This window comes from Bos taurus, chromosome 4 (genome assembly GCF_002263795.3).
Source record: "Bos taurus isolate L1 Dominette 01449 registration number 42190680 breed Hereford chromosome 4, ARS-UCD2.0, whole genome shotgun sequence".
In the NCBI taxonomy this organism is placed as follows: domain Eukaryota; kingdom Metazoa; phylum Chordata; class Mammalia; order Artiodactyla; family Bovidae; genus Bos; species Bos taurus.
The window spans coordinates 87,890,761-87,916,766 of record NC_037331.1 but is presented as its reverse complement, the minus strand read 5'-3'; the positions used below and the strand labels follow the sequence as shown (position 1 = coordinate 87,916,766).

At 38.8% G+C, this 26,006-nt stretch overlaps 1 protein-coding gene across 4 annotated transcripts in view; it reads right to left on the bottom strand.

Moving 5' to 3' along the window:
- ASB15 (ankyrin repeat and SOCS box containing 15) overlaps window positions 1-26,006 on the bottom strand; it is a 53,897-nt gene extending 27,891 nt beyond the window's left edge. The window contains exons 1-3 of one of the 4 annotated variants that reach the window (XM_024990475.2): window positions 25,899-26,006; window positions 19,322-19,415; window positions 580-648 (exon numbers count right to left, since the gene is read on the bottom strand). Coding sequence is in view for 1 of the 4 variants with exons in the window: in XM_024990474.2 (XP_024846242.1) it covers window positions 6,210-6,233 (24 nt within the window). In the remaining 3 variants the exon portion in view is untranslated. 4 annotated transcript variants of the gene reach the window in all.

Here is a 26,006-nt window from a genome sequence, read left to right as displayed (position 1 = left end):
TGTTACATCACTGAGCAATTCTGTCCTTTGTGGCTTATTGTTCCATCTTCCAGTTTCCCCTTTTAAAGCGCCAGGAGCACCATACTGGCCCCCAGTGTAGAACCAGGATATCTTGGAATAGTTGCTGAGGGTTGAATGGGATGGGGAAGATGGTAAACGATCTAAGACTGAATCTTGGTGGCTTCCCTGATGGCTCAGACAGTAAAGAAAATCTGCCTGCAAAGCAGGAGACCTGAGTTTGATTCTTGGATCTGGAAGATCTCCTCAAGAAGGGAATGGCAAGTTATCCAGTATTCTTGCCTGGAGTATTCCATGGACAGAGAAGCCTGGCAGGCTGCTGACCATGGGGTTGCAAAGAGTTGGACACAACTGAGCAACTAACACTTTCACTTTCATTAAGACTGAATCTAGGGGGAGGTAACAGGAGGGGATAAGAAAAGGGCAATACAGTAAAATTTGTTTCTTTTTTTATACAGGGCTAGCCCAGTTCCAAATGCTCTGAGGTTCTGCTGTTTGAAACAGGGGCGTGGGGGCAGTGGGTAGGGGCAGTGCTGATACTCTGAGGACGTTTTCTTTTACCTTGAAACTGCTATGGTCCCAGAGAAAATCATCTACTGGAGATTCCAGAGAGAATCATCAGGATTCGTCCTATGAGAAGAGTAGCTTTAGTTAAAAGGCATTTTCACATTTTGGTTTTGTGAAGATTTCACAGTTAGTGTATGCAAAACAATACTCATTTTCATTTTTCTGCACTTTGACCATTCACTTGTGTAACTCTGAAGACATACAGAAATAAAAATAAATAAAATGTTGCAACAGTTTTGTTTTTTATTTGGTAGCTACACGTTTGCTTCTTCAGAATCCTGTAGTACAAAGTGGCAAATCAGCTTTATTAGGCTCATTTCAGCAACAGAGTCAATGAGTCCCCAAGAGATTTCAGGAGGAGGTAAAACTGTCAGAATTAGTTTCTAACACACAGACACAAGTAACTTCTATCTACAAATAATAAGTCACAGCCATTCCCTCTTCAAAATATTTGTCTTTTAGAGAGAAATCCTATGGATGACAAGGAGACATAGACCAGTCCAAACAGCATTTTTCTTAACAGCACAGCTAGTTCTGATAAAACACACACACACACACACACCCCTTAGTCCAGATGAAAGCTACTTTTATGTTGCCTTAAAATGTCTTCAGGGTTTCCCTAGTGGTAAAGAATACGCTGGCCGTGCTGGGTAGGCTACAGTCCATGGGGTTGCCAAAGAGTCAGACACAACTCAATGACTGAACAGCAACAAAATGCCTTCAACATTTTAGAAATGACATAAAAAGCCAAAATAGATATATTTTTCTCTAGACACTAAATATGATATCTGGTATGTAGTAAGAATTCACTATGTATTTGCTGAATGAGTAAAAAATGGAATGATCAAATACACACTCTTAAAATTAGCCAAAGGATAGATTAAGCTTGTGTTTTTTCTCCATGTCACACATATGTTTTTGCCAAGTTCACTTCCAATTTCAGGACTGCACTAACTTAGGCTTAATTTATAGGTGAATACACTATGATAAAGCCTGTCATACTGGTTTTATCTCTAGTTCCATATTACAACATTAGACATTTTTACTCTGTAATATTGATTTCCAAGGCAATTTCAATTGTGACAGATGGAAGAAGATGGCATACTACCTTTTGAAAGTGATGCAGAGTAGGAGGGAGCTATAGGTTTACAATTATGTGGATTTCCAGAGAAATATAAACAGAGAATGGATAAGAATAGAGCAGGTATGGCCTGTGAAGAGGCAAATTATTCATAGATGTGTCCTTATCACAAGCTGGCATGATACCTTGATCCTTTTAAAGACTCACCCTTTTATCTGTAATTCTAAGAGAGATTCAGAGATGTGGAAAAAGATTTGTATGTGAAAATGTTCATCGCAGGCGTAGTTGAACAGCCAAATCATTAGAAATAATATAAAATGTCCAACGAGAGGGAATTTGTAGAAGATATTATTGTGCAGTCAAGCTATGGAAAACTATACAGCTATTAACATTCATATCCTTGAAGAATATTTAATACTATAGATAAGGTATCATATAAGAGAATGAGGTTCATGTAATCAGATATGACCAGACACTTTGAGGGAACTAAGACTGACTTTATCGAGCCAAATCTTACAAAGTCTTCCAGAAAACAGGCTGGTATCTGGTTCACAGGGTGAACCTTACAGGTGGTAAGATAGGTCACTTCCTGGTAGGCCAGACTTTGTGAGGTCGAGAAGAGAGAAAATTGCCCTCATTTATAGTAAAGCAGAGAAGGAGGATCCACACGATGAGGGAGATATGGGTTTGATCCCTGGGTTGGAAAGATCCCCTGGAGAAGGGAAAGGCTAACCACTCTATTATTCTGGCCTGGAGAATTCCATGGACTGTATAGTCCATGGGGTCGCAAAGAGTTGGACATGACTGAGCCACTTTCACTTCACTTAATACTTAGTAGAGAAGAAGGAGCAGAAGTCTGAAAGACTGATCCATGTACATGAGTCATCCAAGCAAAGGTTTCATCACCTAAGTTATTGTGCCATCTGCATGAGACCAAATTTATTTTGCACTAATCAGTGAGTGGCAGCTCCTGGGGACAGTGAAGCCAGTTACAGATTATAAAATAGCTGCACTCTATTTATACAATTTTATTACACAGTTGAGGTGTAGGGTGAGTAAAATCTTCTGATTACATTATTAGCCACAATAACAATAAAAATAATATCTTTAGACCTTAATAAAAAATGTTCATATATACGCATATATGTACTTGTACATATACAAAAACATATATTGTTATTGTTGTTTAGTCAATAAATTGTGTCTGACTCTTTGCAACCCCATGGACTATAGCCTGACAGGTTCCTCTGTCCATGGGATTTCCCAGGCAAGAATAATGGAGTGAGTTGTCATTTCTTCCTTCGGGGGATCTTCCTGACCCAGGGATGGAACCTGCATCTTCTTCATTGTAGGCAGATTCTTTTACCACTGAGCCACCAGGGAAGCCCAAATACATATATACATACGCATATATTCTCTCTCTGAAAATATTTATTCCTGAAAGGTTTCACTGATCAGGGCAGACGTTCTTGTTTGCGCCCATGCATGCTCGGATGCCCAGTCATGTCCGATTTTTGTGACCTCAGGGACTGTGGTCTGTTTGGTGCTCATCAAATCCTTTTCTATTCAAAACTCAAACGAGTCATTGCATTTCTTCATATGTTATTTTGAAATCATATACAGGCTTTTGGTTTCTTTCTGCTGGAGACAGTAGTTGAATTTGCCTTCCTGGCTTAGCTGCCTTATTAGCTGTGTCTCACATGTAGCAAGTAGTCATGAAACATTACCTGTTACCTGTTATTATTCTGTGACTGAACCCCTCTGGAACAAGGAAGTCGAATTCTAAAGATTGTCTGGTGGTTTGAGCTCTAATCCTTATCTTAAACAGGTTCTCTGGCACACTCATTATTTTGTTTCCGGGGCTTCCCTGGTGGCTTAGATGGTAAAGTGTCTGCCTGCAATGCAGAAGATCTGGGTTTGATCCCTGGGTCAGGAAAATCCCCTAGAGAGGGAAATGGCAACCCACTCCAGTATTCTTGCCTGGAAAATCCCATCAGGCTCTCATGAGGAGCCTGATAGGTTACAGTCCATGGAGTCGCAAAAATCAGACACGATTAAGCGACTTCACTTTCTTCTGTCTTTTCTTTTCTCTAGAATCACCAGACTTCAGAGCTGAAGACCATTAGGTAAGCCCCACTTGTAAATTCCATTTACAGATGCTGTCTAGAAATTGTCCAGCCTCAGCTTGAAAAGCAAAGTAGCAGGCAGATTACTATACCCCACACAACCCTTCATCTTTGGCCAGCTTTAACAATTAGAAAATATATGAACTAGAATCCATCTCCTCAAATCAGTATTCTATACTCCTAGTTCTATTTTTCAGAGGCACGCTGAGAAAATATTTGTTCTCTGCCACATGAGAGGCCTCAGGAAGGCTGTCAGTCTGCACTGAGCCTTCTCCGCCCAGGCCTGGACAACTGTTCCTCCCGTGAACAGTTTACCTCCCTCCACCATGTTGATGGCTTTCCTGTAAACACACTCATTTATCCATCTCTTTCAAAAAGCAGCTGTGGACCATGGACTCTGAAGGCAACACAACAGCTACAGTCACACCAACACAACATTAAGTGACTGTGACCACTTCCCTTTTGCTGGACACTGAAGAGGTGTTAATTTAACCCATGTTCAGATGAATTTGGGGCTCTCATGTTACAGACTTGATTTGGATTCCTGTTGCCCTAAATTCTACATGTCACTTTTTCCATCCACATTATTGCTGCACAATTCTGTGCAAGACTCTTTATTTAGTCCTATTACATTTACTTCTTTCTTTTGGATTTGACCTTTATTTCAGTCAGCTAAAAGAAAATGCATTTTCTATCCTCCAAGTATCAGTGTTCTATTTGCAAGTCTTCTGTGTCTACCTGCTTCATTAGTAATGATAAATGTTGAAAAGAAACTGGCGTGGGACAGAGACCTTCAGGTTGACGTTGATCTATTATTTAGCACTCTTCAAGAAAGGCTGTTTATCCATTTACAAATCCTCCCAAAGACACCACATCTAGTATTAATGTCTCCTTTTTGATAACAAGACCGTCGTCAAGAGATGCTGTCAAATATCTTATTGAAATACAGATACATTGTATCTACTACGTTCTCTTTCTCCACTGAGACAAAAAAAGCAAATGAGGAACACTGACTCACTAGTTCTCAATAATTATTATTAATTTTTCTTAGGAATTTCAGACCATCCTATTTGCTTATTCAAATATATTCAATATCTGCTATATTTCAGGCACACTGCTAGACATCAGACAATAGGATCCATGCCCTAAGAAGTTTGCTGCCTTTAAATAATGCATTCTCCCCAGAAACAACACCAATATCTGCCCTTCCTTCAATGGTTTAGCAGAGAGTTAAGCACACAGGAAGTCCTCAATAAATATTTGTTTTATCAAATTTAATAATTATTATAGGTAACATCTATTAAGTGCCTATCTGTGACATGCATTACGCTAAGTATGCTAAATAGATTATAACTCCCATTTTACAGATGAGGAAACTGAGGCACACAATGGTTAGGTAATTTGTCCAAGCCTGAATATCTGCTGAGTGATGGAGATGATGTAGATGTGAACTGAGGTGTCTGACATTAGAGGTCACACAGCTTGACCCTTGTACTGTAACTGATAACTCAGCTACTGGGAATTAATACCAAAGGATCATATTCCTATAACCCAAATATTCATAAGCCTCAGAAAAAATTTTCTAATGGTTTAAGCAAGCAACTAGCAAACTACCAAACAACTCTAGTAAAACTATAAATATTTTAGGTATATTTTCATTTCAAAACAAGGTATTCCCATTAAAAACAACAAAGTGTAGAATTACGATATTTTATGACAATTATACAATGTTCTCAGCAAAAAATGTGTTAAACAAAGTGTTCTCTGTGCACACTGCTGCTGTTTCCTAGGAACCATTTTATTTTAGATGTAGAATGTTCCTTAGAAATTATCTGTTCACTGAAGAACCAGATGAGTGATGGTCTCAGACAAGTTCTAAGGACTTTCCAGCCTCCAGACGCTATGATTGAACTTCCAGAAGTGAATTTACAATTCTACTGAGTTCCTTTGTTTTCCATCTGACTAAAAGAATTTAAAGGAATTTTTAATCTGAATATAAATTTTTTAAATTTAATTCATTTTTTTGTTATAAGTGATTTTAAAAAGCCTTGAGAGAAGTTTAATTATTCACAAAAATCATTTAATTTTTTCTCAGAAACCAAAGCTAGCAAAGACACTCCACAGTGTATACATTGATACTTATAAGCATATTCATTCTTGATCTGCTTTACTCATGATACTATTTTTTATCAAGTTTAATAATTATGCAATTGAGTTACTATTCTGTAAACAAACAAAACAACCCTGGCTTTATTCTATAATTAAAAATTCCATTGACAAGCAAACCCACAAGTGATCAATCAGAAAGAAGGTAAGGAGAAGTGATCACAATATGTTTCCATCTCTTCAACATATTCCTAATACTAAACTACTGAAGCTAGTTGATCAGGTACAGACCGAATATTTCATAATCTCACCTTTTGGAATGATCGTCTTGTCATTCTTATCCAGGGCCTTGCCTTCCTAAATCAGAGGAAGTGCCCTGGAGCCAATGTGTTCCTCTGTGTATCTAAAATTAAGTACCCAGTTGGTGGCTAAATTAAGCTCTGACCTTGTACAACTGAAACATGAGCGATTCCTGGCACACAGTGAAGCGTTACCCACCACTTCTCTGGACCCTCATCACAAGAAGCACACGGCCACAGAGGTATAATAAGATTATCCAGATCCTCATTGGTTCAAAGAGCTCTCATGAAAACAAACGACCTGCCAACCCAGGGTCCTTGATGAAGGAACAAAGCAAAACCAGCTAAGTAAAATTTAAAAATATTTTAAAATCAGTGGTTCAGGAAACAAACCTGTGACTCTCTGTGTCTGCAGACTCCAGTCCACTTTTAGTCAGTTTTAACACACATTATTTCTCATTCTTCATCTTTCAGACTCATGTCAAATCTCATTAAATACAATCTTCTTGTTGTAGGAATCTACTGGTTTTGATTTGATTTGCATTTCAAAGCTGCCAGTCTGATACACAGATGGGGATATGATATGCAATGACATCTAATCTGACCAAAAATTTTAATGTCAAGTTATAAAACATATAAAGTGAGCAGCAGAGGTAAAGCAAGCAGAAAATTATTTTAATCAGGAAGAGTTGTTTGTTTTCTATTAAAAAAATAAAGCTTAGGGTTTCACTGATTTTCTTATTTTTCAGGCCCTCTATTGGACTTACTGCTCTTACTCCCTCCCTTTTTTCCTGGAACTCTCTACTCCCTAGGCTTCGGGGAGTACTATATGCATTGGTTTTTCTTTGTATCTGATTTTTCCATGTGTCACTCTGTACTTAGTGTTAAGGAATAAACACATGGACTGTAGTGCATTTATCAGGTTTATTTCAAAATGTGGGAAACCATAAATGTGAAATCAGAGGTTCTACCTTCTCTTTGTGATTAAAAAAAAAAAAGGCTATATTTCTGTCAGCCTTGGAACAAACCCCATGAAATATTTTGTATTTATGCCATTATTACCATGTCTTGAAATAATCAAGGTTGAAGGCTAGAATACTATGCATGTTTTATAGTTATTAATCTGATTTGGAATTTTTCAATGAAGCATTCTTATAAAAAGCAAGCAGCATTGTGAAACTCTTTTTATTGACTTTTTCTTAACTTACGATATTTAAAATTTATATCAAGGGTAAGAAAAATCTATACTCAACATTTAAAAATGTGATCTGGTACATTTCAGGGACTTTTCTGCTCTTATATGAATAAATTTATGCCCATTTTATGCATTTATATAATGATTACTGTGGATCTAGTTATGTTGCACAATATTAAAAATAATGCTTAATATAACAGAAAAAAACAGAGTGTATCAAATCAATGAAAATATGCTACTGATGACACAGATCTAGGAACAAGTCTTGCCTTACCACTTACTCCGTCACCTTACGTTTGCTATTTAAAGGCTCTGAGATTCAGTTTATTCATCTGTAATATGGGGGTAATAATAATCAAAACCATAATAGTAACAAATAATAACACAATGACCTTGGCACTCACCATTTTTACGAGATTTATTCCTCAAGTAGCTAATCATCTATACCCACACAGTAAAGCAGGCTTTGAGTAATTCAAGTACTTAAGAAAATGAGCTTTTCATAATGGTAATAATCACTTCCACATTTGCTTGTTTTGGAAATTGACTTTTCCTGCTGGTTTTCTCAAATGGAAACAAAGAACCTTGCACCCCTGTTTTGTAGATTAGGGTGAGTTTCAGTGAGGGCTATGATCAGGCAGTGAAGGGCTACTGAATATTATCATTGTTCTGAGAAGGTACATACAATGATACCAACATCCAAATACGTGTCCTTTCTATCTATATATAGCAAGAAATGCATGTCCTGTGTCAAGATGCTAATTCTAGCAACTGACACCAGGAGGCTTAGGTGGAAATGGTTGTAACACATTATTAAAGGGACTGTCCCTGGAACTCGGGGGCCGGGAGGTTTGGGCAGCACTGCACGGTGAACTCCCAGGGAGTTAGGTGGCTTCCTGGCCTTCTTGTTTAACACACGAACTGCTGCCACACTTCTCACTTGCCCACAGGTACTCTGTGTTCCTGAAAACAGGTGCGGGGCTTGTGGGCCTTCGACTGTGACTTTTAACATACCACTCTTGCTATGATAAGCCATATAATGCCATCTACCCCACAAGGCCATTACCATATTCCCTTTCAATACATCCCCTTATTCATAAAAGCCTATCAGAGCACAGCTTTATCTTTGCCTCCTGAGCAAAATGGGGTTGTCCACACATCTTGGAGAACCCTCCTTTGTTCTGCTCTTTTATTTTGTAATTTAGTGAGTGGTACTGTGTACCTCACTTGGTTTAATTTTTACTTTAGGATAGTTCAGATTTTCTTCTCCTCCTTCCTCCCTTTCTACACGTGTTCATTAGTTTGGTCTTGGGGGCTGTTATTAAAAAACAAATGCACATTTTATTTCAGTTGGGTATAAAACAGAGGAGAAAAATGTGAGAAAAGTATGCTTTTTATTTTAGTGTGCTTCCTAGTACTTTGATAATTGGTTGTTTGCATTTGTTGTGCTTTCTATTGTTGTTGTTTTTTTCCCCCAGACTGAGAAACAACTAAAACTGAGTCAAATGTATTAGCATTGCCTTTCATCAGTAGCACTGATGTCACAGGCCCCTGGGAGAACCTGCATTGTTGACATCACTGTCATTTTGTTTCCACGCGGAGGGACAAAGGCAAGTGATGAGAAGGTAGTTTTTAGTAAGATAGTGCTGTGGACAGCACACTGAACTAATGATGGGCAAAAAGCGGGAGTATTCTGTACTGGCTCTCAGTTATACTTACCACTTCATCAACAGTGTCTGGTAAAGAGTTTGCCACGTAGAAAGCACACATCAAACATGTGCTAAATGTTCTGCCAAACACTGGTGACTTATTACTGTCTAACACCGGGTTAGCAGTTACTTCCTGTCTCACTTAACTAAAGGCTGATTCAGTTAAAACTTCAGCTGAATTTTAAGAAAGCGATTTGATCTTTCTTTCTTTTTTTTTAGAACAAAGCTCTTAATTTTCAACATCACGAGAGACATTTCAAGTGCATCGAAGAGAAAGAACTCTAAATTAAAATAAGGCAGGGAATCTCTATTTTAGCCTCAGATCTGTCCGTATCTTTGTGAATTAAGGCAGATCACTGAAATGCTTGTGCTTTAGTTCCCACCTGTGTAAACACTGCTTTCACTACTCCCCACCGCTATGAGAATAAAACAAGAGCATAATTATGGAAATTCCTTGAAAAATAGTAATCACTGTACAGACACAGTATGTACTGACAGTATCATGCTTCTGGGATATAAAATGAACATAAGGCAACTGTCCCATTCGGTCGTCTGTGCTATAAATGCAGACATTTTAGTATATGCAGAAGGCGGTGCTGGGCCACTCAAAGCATGCACACCAAGATGGGTGGGACACACAGCTCTAGTCCTGAACAAGTTTACCATCTTGCAGAGGAAAATAAGTGGAAAAGAGGCCCAAATTTGGTAAGAGAGATAAGACATAAGTAGGCTACAGAAGAGAGGGTCAGAGAACAAAAGACTCATACAGATACACATTTGAGTTTTACAAAGAGAGATCAGTTTTACATTAATGGAAAATCAAAGTATTTGGAGTCCTTTTCTTCTAAGCTTTTCTGATTCTAACCTCTTGCTATGCTATGCTGTAACTTCAGTCGTGTCCGACTCTGTGTGACCCCATAGATGGCAGCCACCAGGCTCCCCTGTCCCTGGGATTCTCCAGGCAAGAACACTGGAGTGGGTTGCCATTTCCTTCTCCAATGCATGAAAGTGAAAAGTGAAAGTGAAGTCGCTCAGTCGTGTCCGACTCTTAGCGACCCCATGGACTGCAACCTACCAGGCTCCTCTGTCCATGGGATTTTCCAGGCAAGAGTACTGGAGTGGGGTGCCATTCTAACCTCTTACATATCCTAAATTGATAGTGACTTAAGGCAAGGAGACTCTCACTATTCTTAGTATCTTTTTATATCAATTGAACATAATCATAATCAAGACTGTATAACAGAGCTTCATATTGACAACCAAAGTAAAATTTGAATTGTTGAAAATTCAGTATCCTGTTCTTTCTCAAAAGAATCACACTTGTTGTTATGTTTTGATTTTTTTTGAAGTTGCTAGTGTATGATGTTTCCCTAATTAATAGCTAATTATGAAAAAGCATTTTGACATTACCTGTTATGGAAAAATTATAAGAATTTGATGAATAAAATTTACCATGTTAAAAATTTAAAATTTCGACATAAATTCATTATCATTAAGAGATACATTAATACCCCATTTGCATTCAGATCTTTTATGTTTTACATATCAAAATTGACTTACCATTTTGTTCAAACAATTTCAATATAAAAGTTAAGCTTAGTGATTCTTTCAGGAAACTAGAAAAATGTGATTATTTCTGCTAGACTTAGATTTACCTCCAGTAAATAGTGTCAATCCAAGAATAAAACACTCCGATTTTTCCAAAATGGAATGTCTACTACCATACATTATATGCAGCTTAGTTGTAACTTGATTTCAGGATTTAATATGCAATTACAATACAAATAAGGCACATCTTCACATTTCCTTCACTGGGGCTATAATTCAAAAATGTTAAAATCAAGTTGAGTTTTGAGGTTTGGTGAAAATATTTGGATGCAGTTTGGAATGTCTGGGTAATTCGCCAATCCTGAAGATCTGGACCATCCAGTGTCAGGTAAGTGAATACTTTCTAGGGGCTTTCATTTCTGGGTACTCAGGATACAGGAGGGCTTCCCAGATGGCTCAGTGGTAAAGAATCTGGCTGCAATGCAGGAGATGCAGGAGACATGGGTTTGATCCCTGGAGTCAGGAAGATCTCCTGGAGAAGGACATGGCAACCCACTCCAGTATTCCTGCCTGGGAAATCCCATGGACAGAAGAGCCTGCCAGTCCATGGAGTTGCAAAGAGTTGAATGCAGCTGAGCGATTGAGCACAGGATACAGGAAAGAGCATAACATTTCACCAGCTAATATAAAGGTATTTTGCTCTGTTTGAAGGTAAAATTTACAGATTTTTGTCTTAGATTTGATGTCAGATGTACGAGGTGGAGAAAGATGGAGCCTAAACTACCGGAGGATAGGGTTGCCATCAACTGAGATGGAAAAGGTCCCCAAAAGAGCAGTTTAAAGAGGAAGAACAGGAGTTCAGCGTGGATCATGTAAAGCATGAAGTACCTGTTAAAATCCAAGCAAGAGGAAAGGTTAAGGGGGCAGGTGAATGTGAGTCCACATTTAGGCAGGGGAGTCTGAGCTGGAAAAACAAATTGGTGATACATAAAGCCATGAGGTTGGATAAATTCACCAAATGAATACACAAAGGCATAAAAATACAGGCATTCAAGGGATTAGCCTTGTGCTAACCAAAGTCTCAGGATAGAACAGAATGCAAGCTAGGGGAAGAAAAATATTTGCAGCAGGAGAGAGCAATTAACTGTATCAAATTCTGTTGCCAGGCCAAGTAAGATGAGGACTAAGAACTGATCATGGGACTCAGCAAACTGTCGGTTTGTCTTCTATTCCAGAATCATCTCCCTAACTGACTGCATTTCAGAGGTTTTCCATCTTTTCCCCCCTCTGTCCTTCTTCTCAGTATAAAGAATAAAGACACAAGGTTCTTATGTCTAGGGGCTTTTACGACCCACATACAATTTCCTTAAATTTAGGGACATTACTTTCTTTACTTAGGCTGTTTCTGTCTGAGAAAAATCTCTCAGCTCATTTTGTTTGTCTCACTTTGTGAAAAAGGGCCATTGATCTATTAAAATCAGTTCTTTTAAAGTTTATATCAGCAGCTACTTGAGGATTAAAAGGATGTCAAAAAGCAGAAACTGAAGTAGAATTGAAAACTGTTGTATTATACTTTGGTAGAAAAATCATCAAACACAGGAGAAGCAAGTGGTCGAGGTGAACATCAGGACTGTGCCATGGTGACTGCCATGCGAGAGGATTTCCTAGGCTTCTTAGAATTTTGCTGTGCTTCACGGCCCTTACTTCCAGCTTGTCCTGAGAACTCACTTTCCATATCGCTTCCTGTGCTATCAGATTATCAGAAAGGAAAGTTCTGAGATTCTTTGAAATGGGTCAGTCTCTTACTTCTTGGGATCCTCTTTTTCTCAGCTGAAATATTGAAATTAGGCCTGGAACTACACGAGCTTGAATTTCTCTTTTAAGAATCTGCAATGCTATCATTTCATCTTCTATAGCCTGAATATTTTACTTTTAAAGTTTCAGATTCTGCTAAAGTATTTTTGTTTGTGATGTGTGCCATCTCTTTGTCTTCTATCTAAATCAGATTTTAAAAGGCTAATTAATTCTTAAATAAGATTTACATTGATTTCTTTCACAGTCCTAAGTTATTATTTCTGAGTAACCTAGATGACATGTATCCCCTTTGAACAGCGCTACACTCATTTATTCACTAGGCATGGGTTTATTTGCTATTATGTGCCTGGTACACTGATAATATTAAACAAGGCCATTTTTAGTATCAGTTAATGGAGTAGATAAAGAGATGACCAAAAGAAGGTGATAATTAGCTTCCAGGAGAGGACAAGAGTGTGTCACAGAGAAGATAAAGGCTCAAGACTTGAAGGATGAGGATTTTTTTTTTTTAATAATCTAAAGAAGGGACAAGTATTCAAGGCAGAAAAAAAAATGCACATTGATCTAAAGGAAAATGCATACATGGGGGTAATTGTGAATCACCTCGATGGACAGGGAGGTCTGGCGTGCTGCAATTCATGGGATTGCAAAGAATTGGACACGACTGAGTTACTGAACTGAACTGATGGGTAATTGCTGGTCACAGAATGCAGTGGGAAGGAAGCCTGCAGTAGACGAGCAGGAGACTTAGGCAGGAGTCATAATATGTAGGATGTTATATACTGAACTAGGGGAATTCAGCATTTTATTTCTTCTAGGGCAGTGGAGATGAGAAAGGGCTTTCTCTCTGGGGTGAACTAGTGTATGTGGTATTATTCACTAGAATCTCAAAGGCTGTGTGTAGGGTCTGAACATTTTGAACATACACTCCCTTTGAATAGTCTAATATAGCCTAGTCTCTCATCCTTCCTTCCACAAAGATGTAAGCTTCAAATGCTGGGGAATGAGTCTATCCTGCAAGCATCTGGGTCTGAGAACTGCCCCGGCAAGAGGAAGCTACAGGAGCATTCCAGGCAGGACAATGCCCTGATCTGATTTCACAATTTATCCTCCCTTTTCTCATTTTGCAGATATTTCACCACTAAAATGGAGATGTAGATTTTGTTCCAAATGAATAGGAGGTGCTCTGTTTGCAAATGGACCTGGAGCACCAGCAGCACAACATACACCTCAGCATTGCCCAGACTGACTGGCAGGAGCAGTCAAAAGGCTCTTTACAGTTTGTTAATCCATTTGCTTTACTTAAAAATGTCATTCATCTTAAATGGTCTGCAGTAATCTTTTGAAAAATACCCACAAAGTCTTGTATTTTTCCCTTCAAATCTGTCAGACATGGGATTGAGAAAAAGACAGGAACTATGAAACTGCAGCCATGAAATTAAAAGACACTTACTCCTTGGAAGGAAAGTTATGACCAACCTAGATAGCATATGCAAAAGCAGAGACATTACTTTGCCAACAAAGGTTTGTCTAGTCAAGGCTATGGTTTTTCCTGTGGTCATGTATGAATGTGAGAGTTGGACTGTGAAGAAGGCTGAGCGCCGAAGAATTGATGCTTTTGAACTGTGGTGTTGGAGAAGACTCTTGAGAGTCCCTTGGACTGCAAGGAGATCCAACCAGTCCATTCTGAAGGAGATCAGCCCTGGGATTTCTTTGGAAGGAATGATGCTAAAGCTGAAACTCCAGTACTTTGGCCACCTCATGCGAAGAGTTGACTCATGGGAAAAGACTCTGATGCTGGGAGGGATTCGGGGCAAGAGGAGAAGGGGATGACAGAGGATGAGATGGCTGGATGGCATCACTGACTCGATGGACATGAGTCTCAGTGAACTCTGGGAGTTGGTGATAGACAGGGAGGCCTGGCGTGCTGCGATTCATGGGGTCGCAAAGAGTCAGACACGACTGAGCGACTGATCTGATCTGATCTGATGAAACATATATGTTGTATTCACAACTAGATTTAAACAGCAATAAAAGAAAATTTTCAGTTTATAAAGTAATTTATTAAATAATTTAAGTAGCAAGTTATATTCATAATTTGATGTATACAACTTTACCGAAAGAGTTCCCCAAAGCTTATTTTATGTGTAGTGAAGCTCACAAGTTCTTTAGAACCAAAAACATTTAAAAATTATAAAGATATTAATAACAAAAACACAGTTTTAGGACTTAAGTTGAGCAGAATCTTCTTCTGGTGTTGAGACTAGGTGTTGGAGATTGACTTTTTTATAACCACACAGTTGAATTATCATGTCCTGCCTCCACACTCACACTCTAGCAATGCCATAGGTCGTCAAATAGTAAAGTGGTGCTGTTACTTGTTAACGAAATTGTTCACAACATTCTGGTTTTGAATCCAAAGAGTTAGGAAATTAATGGAGCCTTTTTTCACAACAACTGATAGCCTTCCTTCAGCTTTCCACTATCTAGTGAGACTCTTTCCTTGAAGCGCTGTTTATGTATACACTTTGAGACATAACACCTCCAAGGAGTTGAAGGAAGCCTGTGGCTCACAGATACCAAGTCGCTATTGATTGAATAAAGGCCATTTTCTAAACGGAGGTCAGTTTCAACAAAGCAAGCGGAAGTGGAAACTGCGCGGAAAACAGCGCCACCTAGTGGAAGGAGAGTCACACAAGAAGGCTACTCAGGAATTTGCTTTCAAATTCTGTATTCTGGCTCAGATGGTCAAGAATCTGCCTGCAATGCAGGAGATGTGGGTTCGAGTGCTGGGTTGTGAAGATCCCCTGGAGAAGGAAATGGCAACCCACTCCAGTATTCTTGCCTGGGAAATCCCATGGACAGAGGAGCCTGACGGGCTACAGTCTATGGGGTCATAAAAAGCCGGTCACATCTTAGTGACTAAATAACAACAAATCCTTACAACATTCCTGCAATGTAGGAGGAAGGAAGACTTTTAAGGAGGAAGCAAGACTTAGGGGGCTAAGTAAATTGCCCAGGTTTGCATGGCTACTAGGGGCAGAGCTACAGTTTTAACACAGTCAGGCTGGCCCACATGCTGGAGGGCTCCCAGGACTGTGACTGAGGGTGTGTGTGTGTGCACCCAAGCTCTTATGTGGAATCACTGCCCTCTCCATTCCCATACTGGAGCAAGAGATGTCATTCAGTGACTGCACTAGAGTAGCCCCTGCTCAAGTGGCCCAAAGCAGAGGCAAGCTCAGAGCTATCCCTGTACCCAGCAAGTTCGATCCCAGCAAGTTCGATTGTACTGTAATTGCTTTGTTCAGTAATTCAAGCAACTCAACCAAATAGCCAAACCAAATTCTTACCAAGCACTGCAGTGGAGACCCGAGGGTTGCCATGCCCCTCAAGTCTTCCCCGGCTCCCCTAGCTCAACTTGCTTGCTCTCTGATCAGGCTCTGTACATTCTTCCCTCTGGGTCCTACTCACTCTGTGACCTGTCTCAAAGGCCCTCAGTGCCACTCCCGATTTCTGCCTGCAGAGCAGAGGTTCTGCTCTTTTAAGACCCAGCCTAAATCTTCTCTCTTCATTTCTATGAAGTTCTAACCCTGTCAGAGCCCATCTGTTTTTCTCTTTTATTTTCTGATGATGTATTTTTTGTTTGCCTTGAATTATAATCATTTATGTACATTTCTTACATCAGCTGTTATTTGGAAACTCTGAGGACAGAGAATATAACACATGGGATTTGAACAAAACGGGTGTTCAATAAATCTGAATTGAATTGAAGGCCTGGGGACCTAAACAGCAGCCAGGGAAACCTGCAGCTTCACCATATGCTTAAGGTTCTCACTTAAACTAAATGTCTAACTACGAAATTTGTCGGGAAAGACAGCTGGGAGTCTCAAGGCAAATCCACAATGCATTGCTAAACATAATAGATTTGTTTTTAATAAAGACCTTGTAAATAATTTAATTAGTGTGATTTGCCATAATTAACTCAGCTTCCAAGAGCTGAATGAGTTATAGATTTGCAAAGCCCTTGGTATCAGGGAAGTTACAAACCAGTTCTGAATTGATTTTAAACTTCTATTTTGACTACGATTACCTTTTTGGCCCTCAGGCTAAAGCCAGGTAGGGTTAAATAGAAGAAAACAAATAGAAAAGCCATTCAGAGTATTTTTGAACATATTTATGGAGGATTTATTTTGCATAAAAATGAATTGGTAATAAAAAAGAATTCAGAGAACATAACTATTATAACCTCTTCAGTGAGTACATAGCAATGTAGAAATTTAACAGTAGATATTCATTTAAAAAATAAACTTAAGATCCTTATTCTTCAATCCTAGCAAAGAAGATATTTTTCATCTAAGATTTTTCCTAATTAAGCTTTGAAATTATCAAAGAAAACATGCTGTTACTATGGAATCAATGTACTCAAATATAATTGGTAAAATAAACATGACCTACATTTTTATATATTGTATAACATCTATTATTAACACTGTTACTTGATTCTTAATTTTTATATATAAAATACATCATATATAAATTGTGTTACCATAGATTTACACTAAGGAAAACAAAAATTGTATTTTTCAGAAAGGAAATAAGAGGAATTAGAATTTATAAAGTTTCCAGATGACAGTGATTCAGTTGTCCACAAGAAGGAGGGAAGATTATAGGATAGAAAATTCTAACCAGGCAAACAAATTTGACTGAGAAAGGAAAGGGTGAGGCACTGCAAGAAATTCCTGGGCTTCACAGTGATCTCTTTAACGAGCTCAGATATTAAAAGGGCCTGTATAAAAGATGACAAAGGCCCCTATAATATGGATAAATATAAAGACTGGTGCTAATAATGTTAAAAGCTAAAGCCTCAAATTAACTGAGATGGCATGAATGAAGGAATGATTGAACAAGTACTAAAACTACAGAATTTTTTTTAACAGTTTAACAGTTTATTAAAGAGAAAGAAGTAGAAGCAGGAAAGAATAGTATGTTCACAGTTTTGTTGTTGTTTAGTTGCTAAGTGGTGTCCGACTCTTTGCAACCCCATGGACTGTAGCCTGGCAGGCTCCTCTGTCCATGGGATTTCCCAGGCAATACTGGAGTGGGTTGCCATTTCCTTCTCCAGGGGATCTTCGCAACCCAGCACTCGAACCCACATCTCCTGCATTGACAGGCGGATTCTTTACCACTGAACCTATGTTCACAAATTAGGTAAATGGCGAATATTAAAATGACAGGTATCCAGGCTGAGGCAAGTTATTTCCTGTAGACTGAAGAACAGTTAGTTCTGATCAAAGAACTACTTTTAGTAAAGTCTGAACAAGACAAGAGAATTAAAAAAGGCATTAGGAAGCTTTGGAAGGGAAAGTGCCATGATTTTTTTAAACTGATGCAAAAATATAAGCAGATAGTTTGTGAGCAGTTAGGTCTAGATTATCCAGGATGGATTGTGAATAACTTTTATCATTTGAACTTTATTTTACTATTCATATATCCATTTCTTCATTCAATATTTTAATAGCAGTTTCTATGTCCAAATTATATGTGCTTGGCATATGTATAACTGAATCACTGCTGAACATCAGAAATTCCTGACACATATAATGAACCAGCATAAATTCAGATGAGATTTGATAATAACCTATAGGGGAAAAAAAGAAGTGGCTAAAGGATTAAATCTGCCAAACAATAAATGACAGGGGTAAACATTACATACGGATTAGCAGCAATGGAGGTCAGGGCAGGATGCCCCCAAATATGCCACTTGGACATGCTGATTATTTTGAATTAAAGTCACTCAAGAAACAGCTGGTGTGAGGAGGACCTTCTGACTCTCTTTTGCTCCCTTGAAAGTAGGAAATAAATCTCCCCTGTGAAAGGAAACTTCTCTGAACCAGAAGGCAAAGAGACATCCTGATCTCCAGAGATACAAAGGAAGTTCAGGGCCAAGAAGGCTGTATACACAAAATGTGTTACTTCTTTACCAATTTACTACCTCAAATCCAAACTTCTTCCTCTTTTCAATTCTTCACAAATTTATTGTTTCTTTGTCCAAAAGGTATAAAAGCTGCCTGCTTTGGTCACTTATTTGAGTCTATATTTGTATGAACTCCTGTACATACAAAATTATTTCTTTCCCCTGTTAATCTGCCTCCTGTCCATTTAATTATTAGACCAGCCAAAATAACCAAGAGGAGTAAGGAAAAATTTCCCATCCTTGATGGCAGAGAATATTGACAAAATATATTTACTGTAGAAAAAGAAATTTAGGAATTAGGATGACAGAATGGAGTGTTGATATTATATGCTCTGACAACACAGATATGAGACAATTATTTGGGACATAAATTTGGGACAGAAAGGAAGAGAAGGTAAGTAGCAGAAATTGCTTCCTCTGGTGTAGCTGGGAGTAAATAATAAAAAGTAAATCTGACATACCAAATGTCAAAGTATAAAAATATTTAACATGTGAAGGTGAACACTGAGAAAAGTAATTTTTTTCCCCCTAAAATTGAATAGGAGAGGAAATGCAGAGCAGAGGAAACAAAAAGGAAACCTCATAATTTTATCAATTTTTCCTAGTAGAAAACTGACAGTAAAATTGTCTAGGAAATTGTCTAGGAAAATTGGAAACCAAGAGAGATACATAATAATATTATAAATATAACCATGAAACAAAAACTAAAGTCTTCCTAAATATCTGAAGAACAACATAAAAAATAGAAACAGATTCATAGGAAAAGATAATTTTAAAAACTACAAAAACCAGAACAAACATATCTGTTATTCATTAAATGAAAATGAGCTTACCATTGATTAAGGAAAAGAATCAGTTTGACATATTTATGGTGGGTTCTTACCTTTCTCTCCATATTTTTTTAACGTGTCTTAAATAGAGTGCAAGGGAGCAGGAAGCAAATAGAGTCGGATCTAAATCCAACCAAGTCTTCAAGACTGAAACAGAAAAATAAAGTAAAAGTAAACGAAAATAGGGGCTTCCCTGGTGGCTCAAACGATTAAGAATCTGCCTACAATGCAGGAAATCCAGGTTCAATTCCTGGGTCAGAAGGATCCCCAGGAGAAGGGAACAGCCACCCACTCCAGTATTCTTGCCTGGAGAATTCCATGGTCAGGGGAGCCAGGGTAGGCTACAGTCTATGCGGTTGCAAAGAGTCAGACACGACTGAGTGACTAATACTTTCAAAGTAAACTAAAAGAGTCCTATGGAGGAAAAGGAGACTGTAAGAATTTAAACATGTTATATTTAGCCTGTTCCTGGATAAGAAATGAATTCACTCTTCAAGAAAAAATATTGAAGAGGTACAAGGTACAAGGTCTTCTGATCAAAACACATTAGGTGAAGGAATCAGCTGTCTAGCTGTTTGAATGAACTGCTTGAGTAAATAGAGATTACTAAAAAATAAATAAAAATTAAATAGTGCAGCCTCAGGCCAAAGATGTGTTTGTGAAGAATAGAGAACAGCTTATGCCCAAGCTCCTGAACACTTCTTCAGAGCCTGGATGCATATTTTCCTTCAGCGATCTTTAAGTCTGAAATACTAAAAGTAAAAACAAAATATGGATGGTAAAACAATGGTTCTCAAATCCAAGTTTCTTCCATCACTTATAATTGCTGAGGACTCCCTCAAAGCTTCAGCAATCTATTCATTGATTTAGGTATATTTGCTAGGCACACCTACTCTCTGACTAGCTCTCTAGAAAAATGTAATGGGAAAGTGCAGGTAGTAAAAATCATGCTTTCTGCTCTCAAAATTAGGAAAGAGAAAACAGAAATCAAGCTATTTTTAAGCTGCGTGGTACTAACGTAAGAGTACAAGGAAATCAAGGAAGTGAGAAATTAGCAAGTTAAATAAAGTTAGTGGTGTGCTGGTAATTTTTGTTTGTTTTATTGATGTATAATTGACAAAACTGTATATATTTAAAATGTACAGTGTGATGATTTGATGAACGTATATACTGTAAAATGACTGCCATAAGCTAGTTAACATACCCATTACTGATCACTCATACAACTACCTTTTTATTTTTTGCTTGAGAAGAGCCTATAGAAATGATAAAATGCATGAAAAGATGTTCAACATCAATAAACCATTAGGGAAATGCAAATTATAGCCACAATGAGATATAATTACACATCTATCAGAATGACAAAAAAAAACTACAAAACCAAAAAACAGTAACAACACCAAATACTGGCAAAAATGTAGAAAACTGGATCATTCATGCATGGTTGGGAGAAATGTAGAATAATATAGCCACTCTGGAAAATAGTTTGATAGCTTCTTAAAAACTTAAATATAGAGCTATCATTCAACCCAGCATATGCACTTCTGAACATTTATACAGAACCATGAAAACTTATGCTGACTCAAATATCTGAATACAAATGTTCATAGCAGCTTTGTTTGTAATGGCCCAAAACTGGAAACAAGCTGGATATCCTTTGATAGGCAAATGGTTAAACAAACACTGTATATCCATAGTGTGGAATACTGCTGCTGCTGCTGCTAAGTCGCTTCAGTCGTGTCCGACTCTGTGCGACCCCATAGACGGCAGCCCACCAGGCTCCCCCATCCCTGGGATTCTCCAGGCAAGAACCCTGGAGTAGGTTGCCATTTCCTTCTCCAACGATGAAAGTGAAAAGTGAAAGTGAAGTTGCTCAGTCATGTCTGACTCTTAGCGACCCCATGGACTGCAGCCCACCAGACTCCTCTGTCCATGGGATTTTCCAGGCAAGAGTACTGGAGTGGGGTGCATACTACTCAGCAATAAAAAGGAAAGGGTTGTTGATACAGTAACACTCTGGATGAATCTTTAGAGGAATATTCTGAGTGAAAAAAGTGAATTCCAAATGGTTACATATTGTATGATTTCATTTACAGAACTTTCTCCAAATGAAGGAAGGATTAATGGTTGCCAGGAGCTAAAGGGCAAGGCGGAGGCGGGGTGGAGCGTGGGGAGATGGGTGTTGGTGAATGAGAGAGAATTAGGAGTAGTTACTAAAAAGACAACCTGAGAGATCCTTACAATAATGGAAGCTCCATATCTTAACTGTATAGATGTCAACAGCTTGTATAAATGTTAACATCCCTTCCACAATTAAAAAAAAACAATACTGAATAACATTCAAAATTATTCAGTTTCTCTGTATAGGAGCAATGAACTGATCCGTAACAATCTGACTTTCACAAACCACAGCACATAGTCACCTGCTGTGCTATTGGAGGAGCTCAAATATTTCCATTTTAATGAGAAATTTAAAAGAGTTTTTATTACTTGAAAATATAAATTGAAACAAATATCATCATAACATATATTGACTGGAATGCCCTGGAACACAGTCTGGAACAGCTAGGGATTCTACAACTACTTCCTAGGAAATGAAGCCCGAGACCAACCATCATGAGCTTTATAGATGGAGATACTTGTCTGGATCCAGAGAAGTGAAAGGACCTCCCTAAATCATAGAGCTGGGCTTCCCTGGTGGCCTGGTGGTAAATAATCTGCCTGCAACGTGGGAGACTTGGGTTTGATCTCTGGGTCAGGAAGATCCCCTGGAGAAGGGCATGGGAACCCACTCCGGTATTCTTGCCTGGAGAATCCCATGGACGGAGGAGTCTGGTGGGCTTCAGTCCATGGGGTCTCAGAGTCAGACACAACTGAAGTGACTGAGCATGCAACGCACACAAGTCATAGAGCTGGTAAACAGTGCAGCCAATATTCCTGCTTAGAGTTCCTTTCAGTTCACAATTATTTTGAGTAAATGGGTAGGGTATATGATTCAGAAGGAATATATAAATTTCAGTGGGAATGGGGAATAGACAGGGCTGAAGAAGTAAGATATATAGCTTTCTTGATTCTTCCAAATTAAGATAGGGAGAGAGAAATTGCTTGGTAACTCTATTGTATTATGTCCCTTGCAGAATTAATAGCTGGTTAACTGAAGGACTCTCGGGTCAATCTGCTCAGACCATAATTTGTCAAGGTGTATTAGTTCAAGCCTACAGGTAAAGATGAGCAGACATGCCTACTGCAGTAAATGAGTACATGGAAACCCAGTTTCTTAATATATTCAGCTTTCCTTTCCAATGCCTAGAATATCCTCCAAATAAAGGTCAGTCAAGAAGGCATCACGTGACTGCAGACATGTGTTTTGTGCCAGCAGCAGTCCTGACAGGTCTCTGTGGAAGGGGAACAGTCTGGAGGTTGAGGATGGAGATCATGCAAATAATTATTTTCATTCCCTTTTGAAAATAACCACACTTGGTAATTCTATTTATGAATCAGTTTATGTGTTTACCATATGTCTAGCCACTAGAACGAATCTCCTTGATGACTGAGACCTGACCATCTGGTACACTGACAGACCCTAGGACCCATGGTAGCTTCTGATACAAAGTAAGCAATCAATATACATTTGTTTGTTCCAAATAGGAAAAGGAGTACGTCAAGGCTGTATATTGTCACCCTGCTTATTTAACTTATATGCAGAGTACATCATGAGAAACATTGGTCTGGAAGAAGCACAAGCTGGAATCAAGATTTCTGGGAGAAATATCAATAACCTCAGCTATGCAGATGACACCACTCTTATGGAAGAAAGTGAAGAGGAACTAAAAAGCCTCTTGATGAAACTGAAAACAGAGAGTGAAAAAGTTGGCTTAAAGCTCAACATTCAGAAAACGAAGATCATGGCATCTGGCCCCATCACTTCATGGGAAATAGATGGGGAAACAGTGGAAACAGTGTCAGACTTTATTTTTTGGGGCTCCAAAATCACTGCAGATGGTGACTGCAGCCATGAAATTAAAAGACATTTACTCCTTGGAAGAAAAGTTATGACCAACCTAGCTAGCATATTGAAAAGAAGAGACATTACTTTTGCCCACAAAGGTCCGTCTAGTCAAGGCTATGGTTTTTCCTGTGGTCATATATGGATGTGAGAGTTGGACTGTGAAGAAAACTAAGCGTCAAAGAATTGATGCTTTTGAACTGTGGTGTTGGGGAAGACTCTTGAGAGTCCCTTGGACTGCAAGGAGATCCAACCAGTCCATTCTGAAGGAGATCAGCCCTGGGATTTCTTTGGAAGGAATGATGCTAAAGCTTAAACTCCAGTACTTTGGCCACCTCATGTGAAGAGCTGACTCATTGGAAAAGACTCTGATGCTGGGAGGGATTGGGGGCAGGAGGAGAAGGGGACGACAGAGGATGAGATGGCTGGATGGCATCACTGACTCGATGGACGTGAGTCTCAGTGAACTCCAGGAGTTGGTGATGGACAGGGAGGCCTGGCGTGCTGTGATTCTTGGGGTCGAAAAGAGTCGGACATGACTGAGGGACTGAACTGAACTGAATGAATGATTATTTTATTTTTCTGTTGCTTGTCCATTTTTTAAAAGCAGTCATATGCTTCCTCTCACATTTCTGAAGTTCTTTCTCTGCTTTAGCTAGTGCCTCCCTCCCCCCATTTTATCTTGGTTATTTTATTTCACTTGATTTGTCCTTTTACTTTGGAAGAACTAGTTAAAAAATACAGTGTTGATTATCTTTTCACCATTTTCAACTTTTTTCTTATACCTCATTTTATCTTCCTATTTCTAAATTCTGTTAAGAAATTTATTTTTAAAATAGTTTTATTACCATTTTTAGTATATTATTATCTTTTATATTAATAAATGCTTATTTTAGTCTCATAAAATATTTTTTATCTCCTTAAAAAAATTCCTGTTTTTCATCACTTCTTTACTTTCTTTCCTGGTTTTAAATAAGAAGTGACAGACTTAAGTACACAGATATGCCCCCTCAGACATCTTTATTATTCCTTCCTCCTGTAGGATGGAGATGACTGTGTTTAACCTCTGTTGTTAAGCTTAATTCAAATCTGGGTGGGAGTGCTGTGTTAGTCATTCAGTCATGTCTGATTCTTTGCAACCCCATGGACTGTAGCCTGCCAGGCCCCTCTGTCCTAGGAATTCTCTAGGCAAGAATACTGGAGTGGGTAGCTATTCCCTTCTCCAGGGGATCTTCCCAATGCAGGCACTGAACTTGAGTCTCCTGCACTGCAGGCAGATTCTTCACTGCCTGAGCCACCAGGGAAGCCCAGGTGGGAGTGTTGGATAGTCCCATTCTGACATGTTAGATAACCCAAACATCTGGAAGCCAATAGCCAGTCAGATAAAACTGGGTAATGGCTTTTATTTGACTTACAGTCCAATTTAGAATGAGGTTCTAAAACCCATCATACCAGAAACACCTAATTATCTGGTTACAAACACTTTTTAGAAGTATCCATAGCACAGATAGAGAAGAAGACAAGAAGAAATCCAACTTGTTATGGATGGAAGCATTAGAGGTGGATAGTATCCAAACTATTAGAATTTTAATATGTCAGTCTGTTCTAAGAACTAACTTGAGAAAAATGAACTTTTTTTTTGGTTACAAAGTTAGAAGAGGAAAGAACACTCCCTAAATGGCAATTATTTTCACCCCTGCTCCTGACATGAAAACTAAGGTGTGACCAAGATAGGATTCATCATCTCTAGATTTTGTAGAATGAACTCTTCCTGCTCTGAAAATTGAGGTGTTTTCTTCTTTTTCAGTCATTTGGTCTCATGTCTCTCTCAGGTAAGAGGTCCCTGAGCCATACCTTCTAAGGAAATACTCTAATTGTCCAACTCTGGTAAGATCCAGCCCTTCACACAAGAGTTCTGAGTCATTAAGAAGCAGTGTGCATGCATGCGTGCTAAGTTGCTTCAGTCGTGTCTGACTCTTTGTGACCCCATGGGCTGTAACCCGTCAGGTTCCTCTGTCCATGGGATTCTCCAGGCAAGAATACTGGAGTGGGTTGCCATGGCCTCCTCCAGGGGATCCTCCCTACCCAGGGATCGAACTGTATCTCTTATATCTCCTACATTAGCAGGCAGGTTCTTTACCACTACCGCCACCTGGGAAGTCCAAGAAGCAGTGTAGGAGTTTCTAACTCTCCCAGTTAATTAATTTTAGAGAAATAAGACCTTCGGACATGATTGAGCGACTTCACTTTCACTTTATTGGCTAGGCTACAGGTCCTGCAGAGCAAATTGTGTTACAGATTTTAGCTTTAAGTCACCTGGCCTGCTAACTTTATTTGCCAAATAACTCCCCAACATCTATCTCCAATATTTACCCCTCTGGGAACTCTTACCTGAGAATATAGTGCATTTGATGCTCTTGCTACTCACAATAAGATACTCCCAAATCCCCTTCTGATATCATAGATGCCAAGGTTGATTTCCCTCTGTAGCTAAATCTACTGCCACCAGCCATGGGACACCACTATCAAACCCCTCCAGACATAGCCTGGCACCTCTGCAAAGGGGTTAGTTCTGAAAACCTACACATTTTCCCACCACATAGAACTGATTAGCTGTGCAGTACCTTAGCCAGGATCAGCTAGGTCTGTTTAGCTGTGGTGTCTTTAGCAAAGGTGATACAGCAGAAGCCCAAAGTCAAAGTTACAACCAATGAAAACACATGCATCTTTTA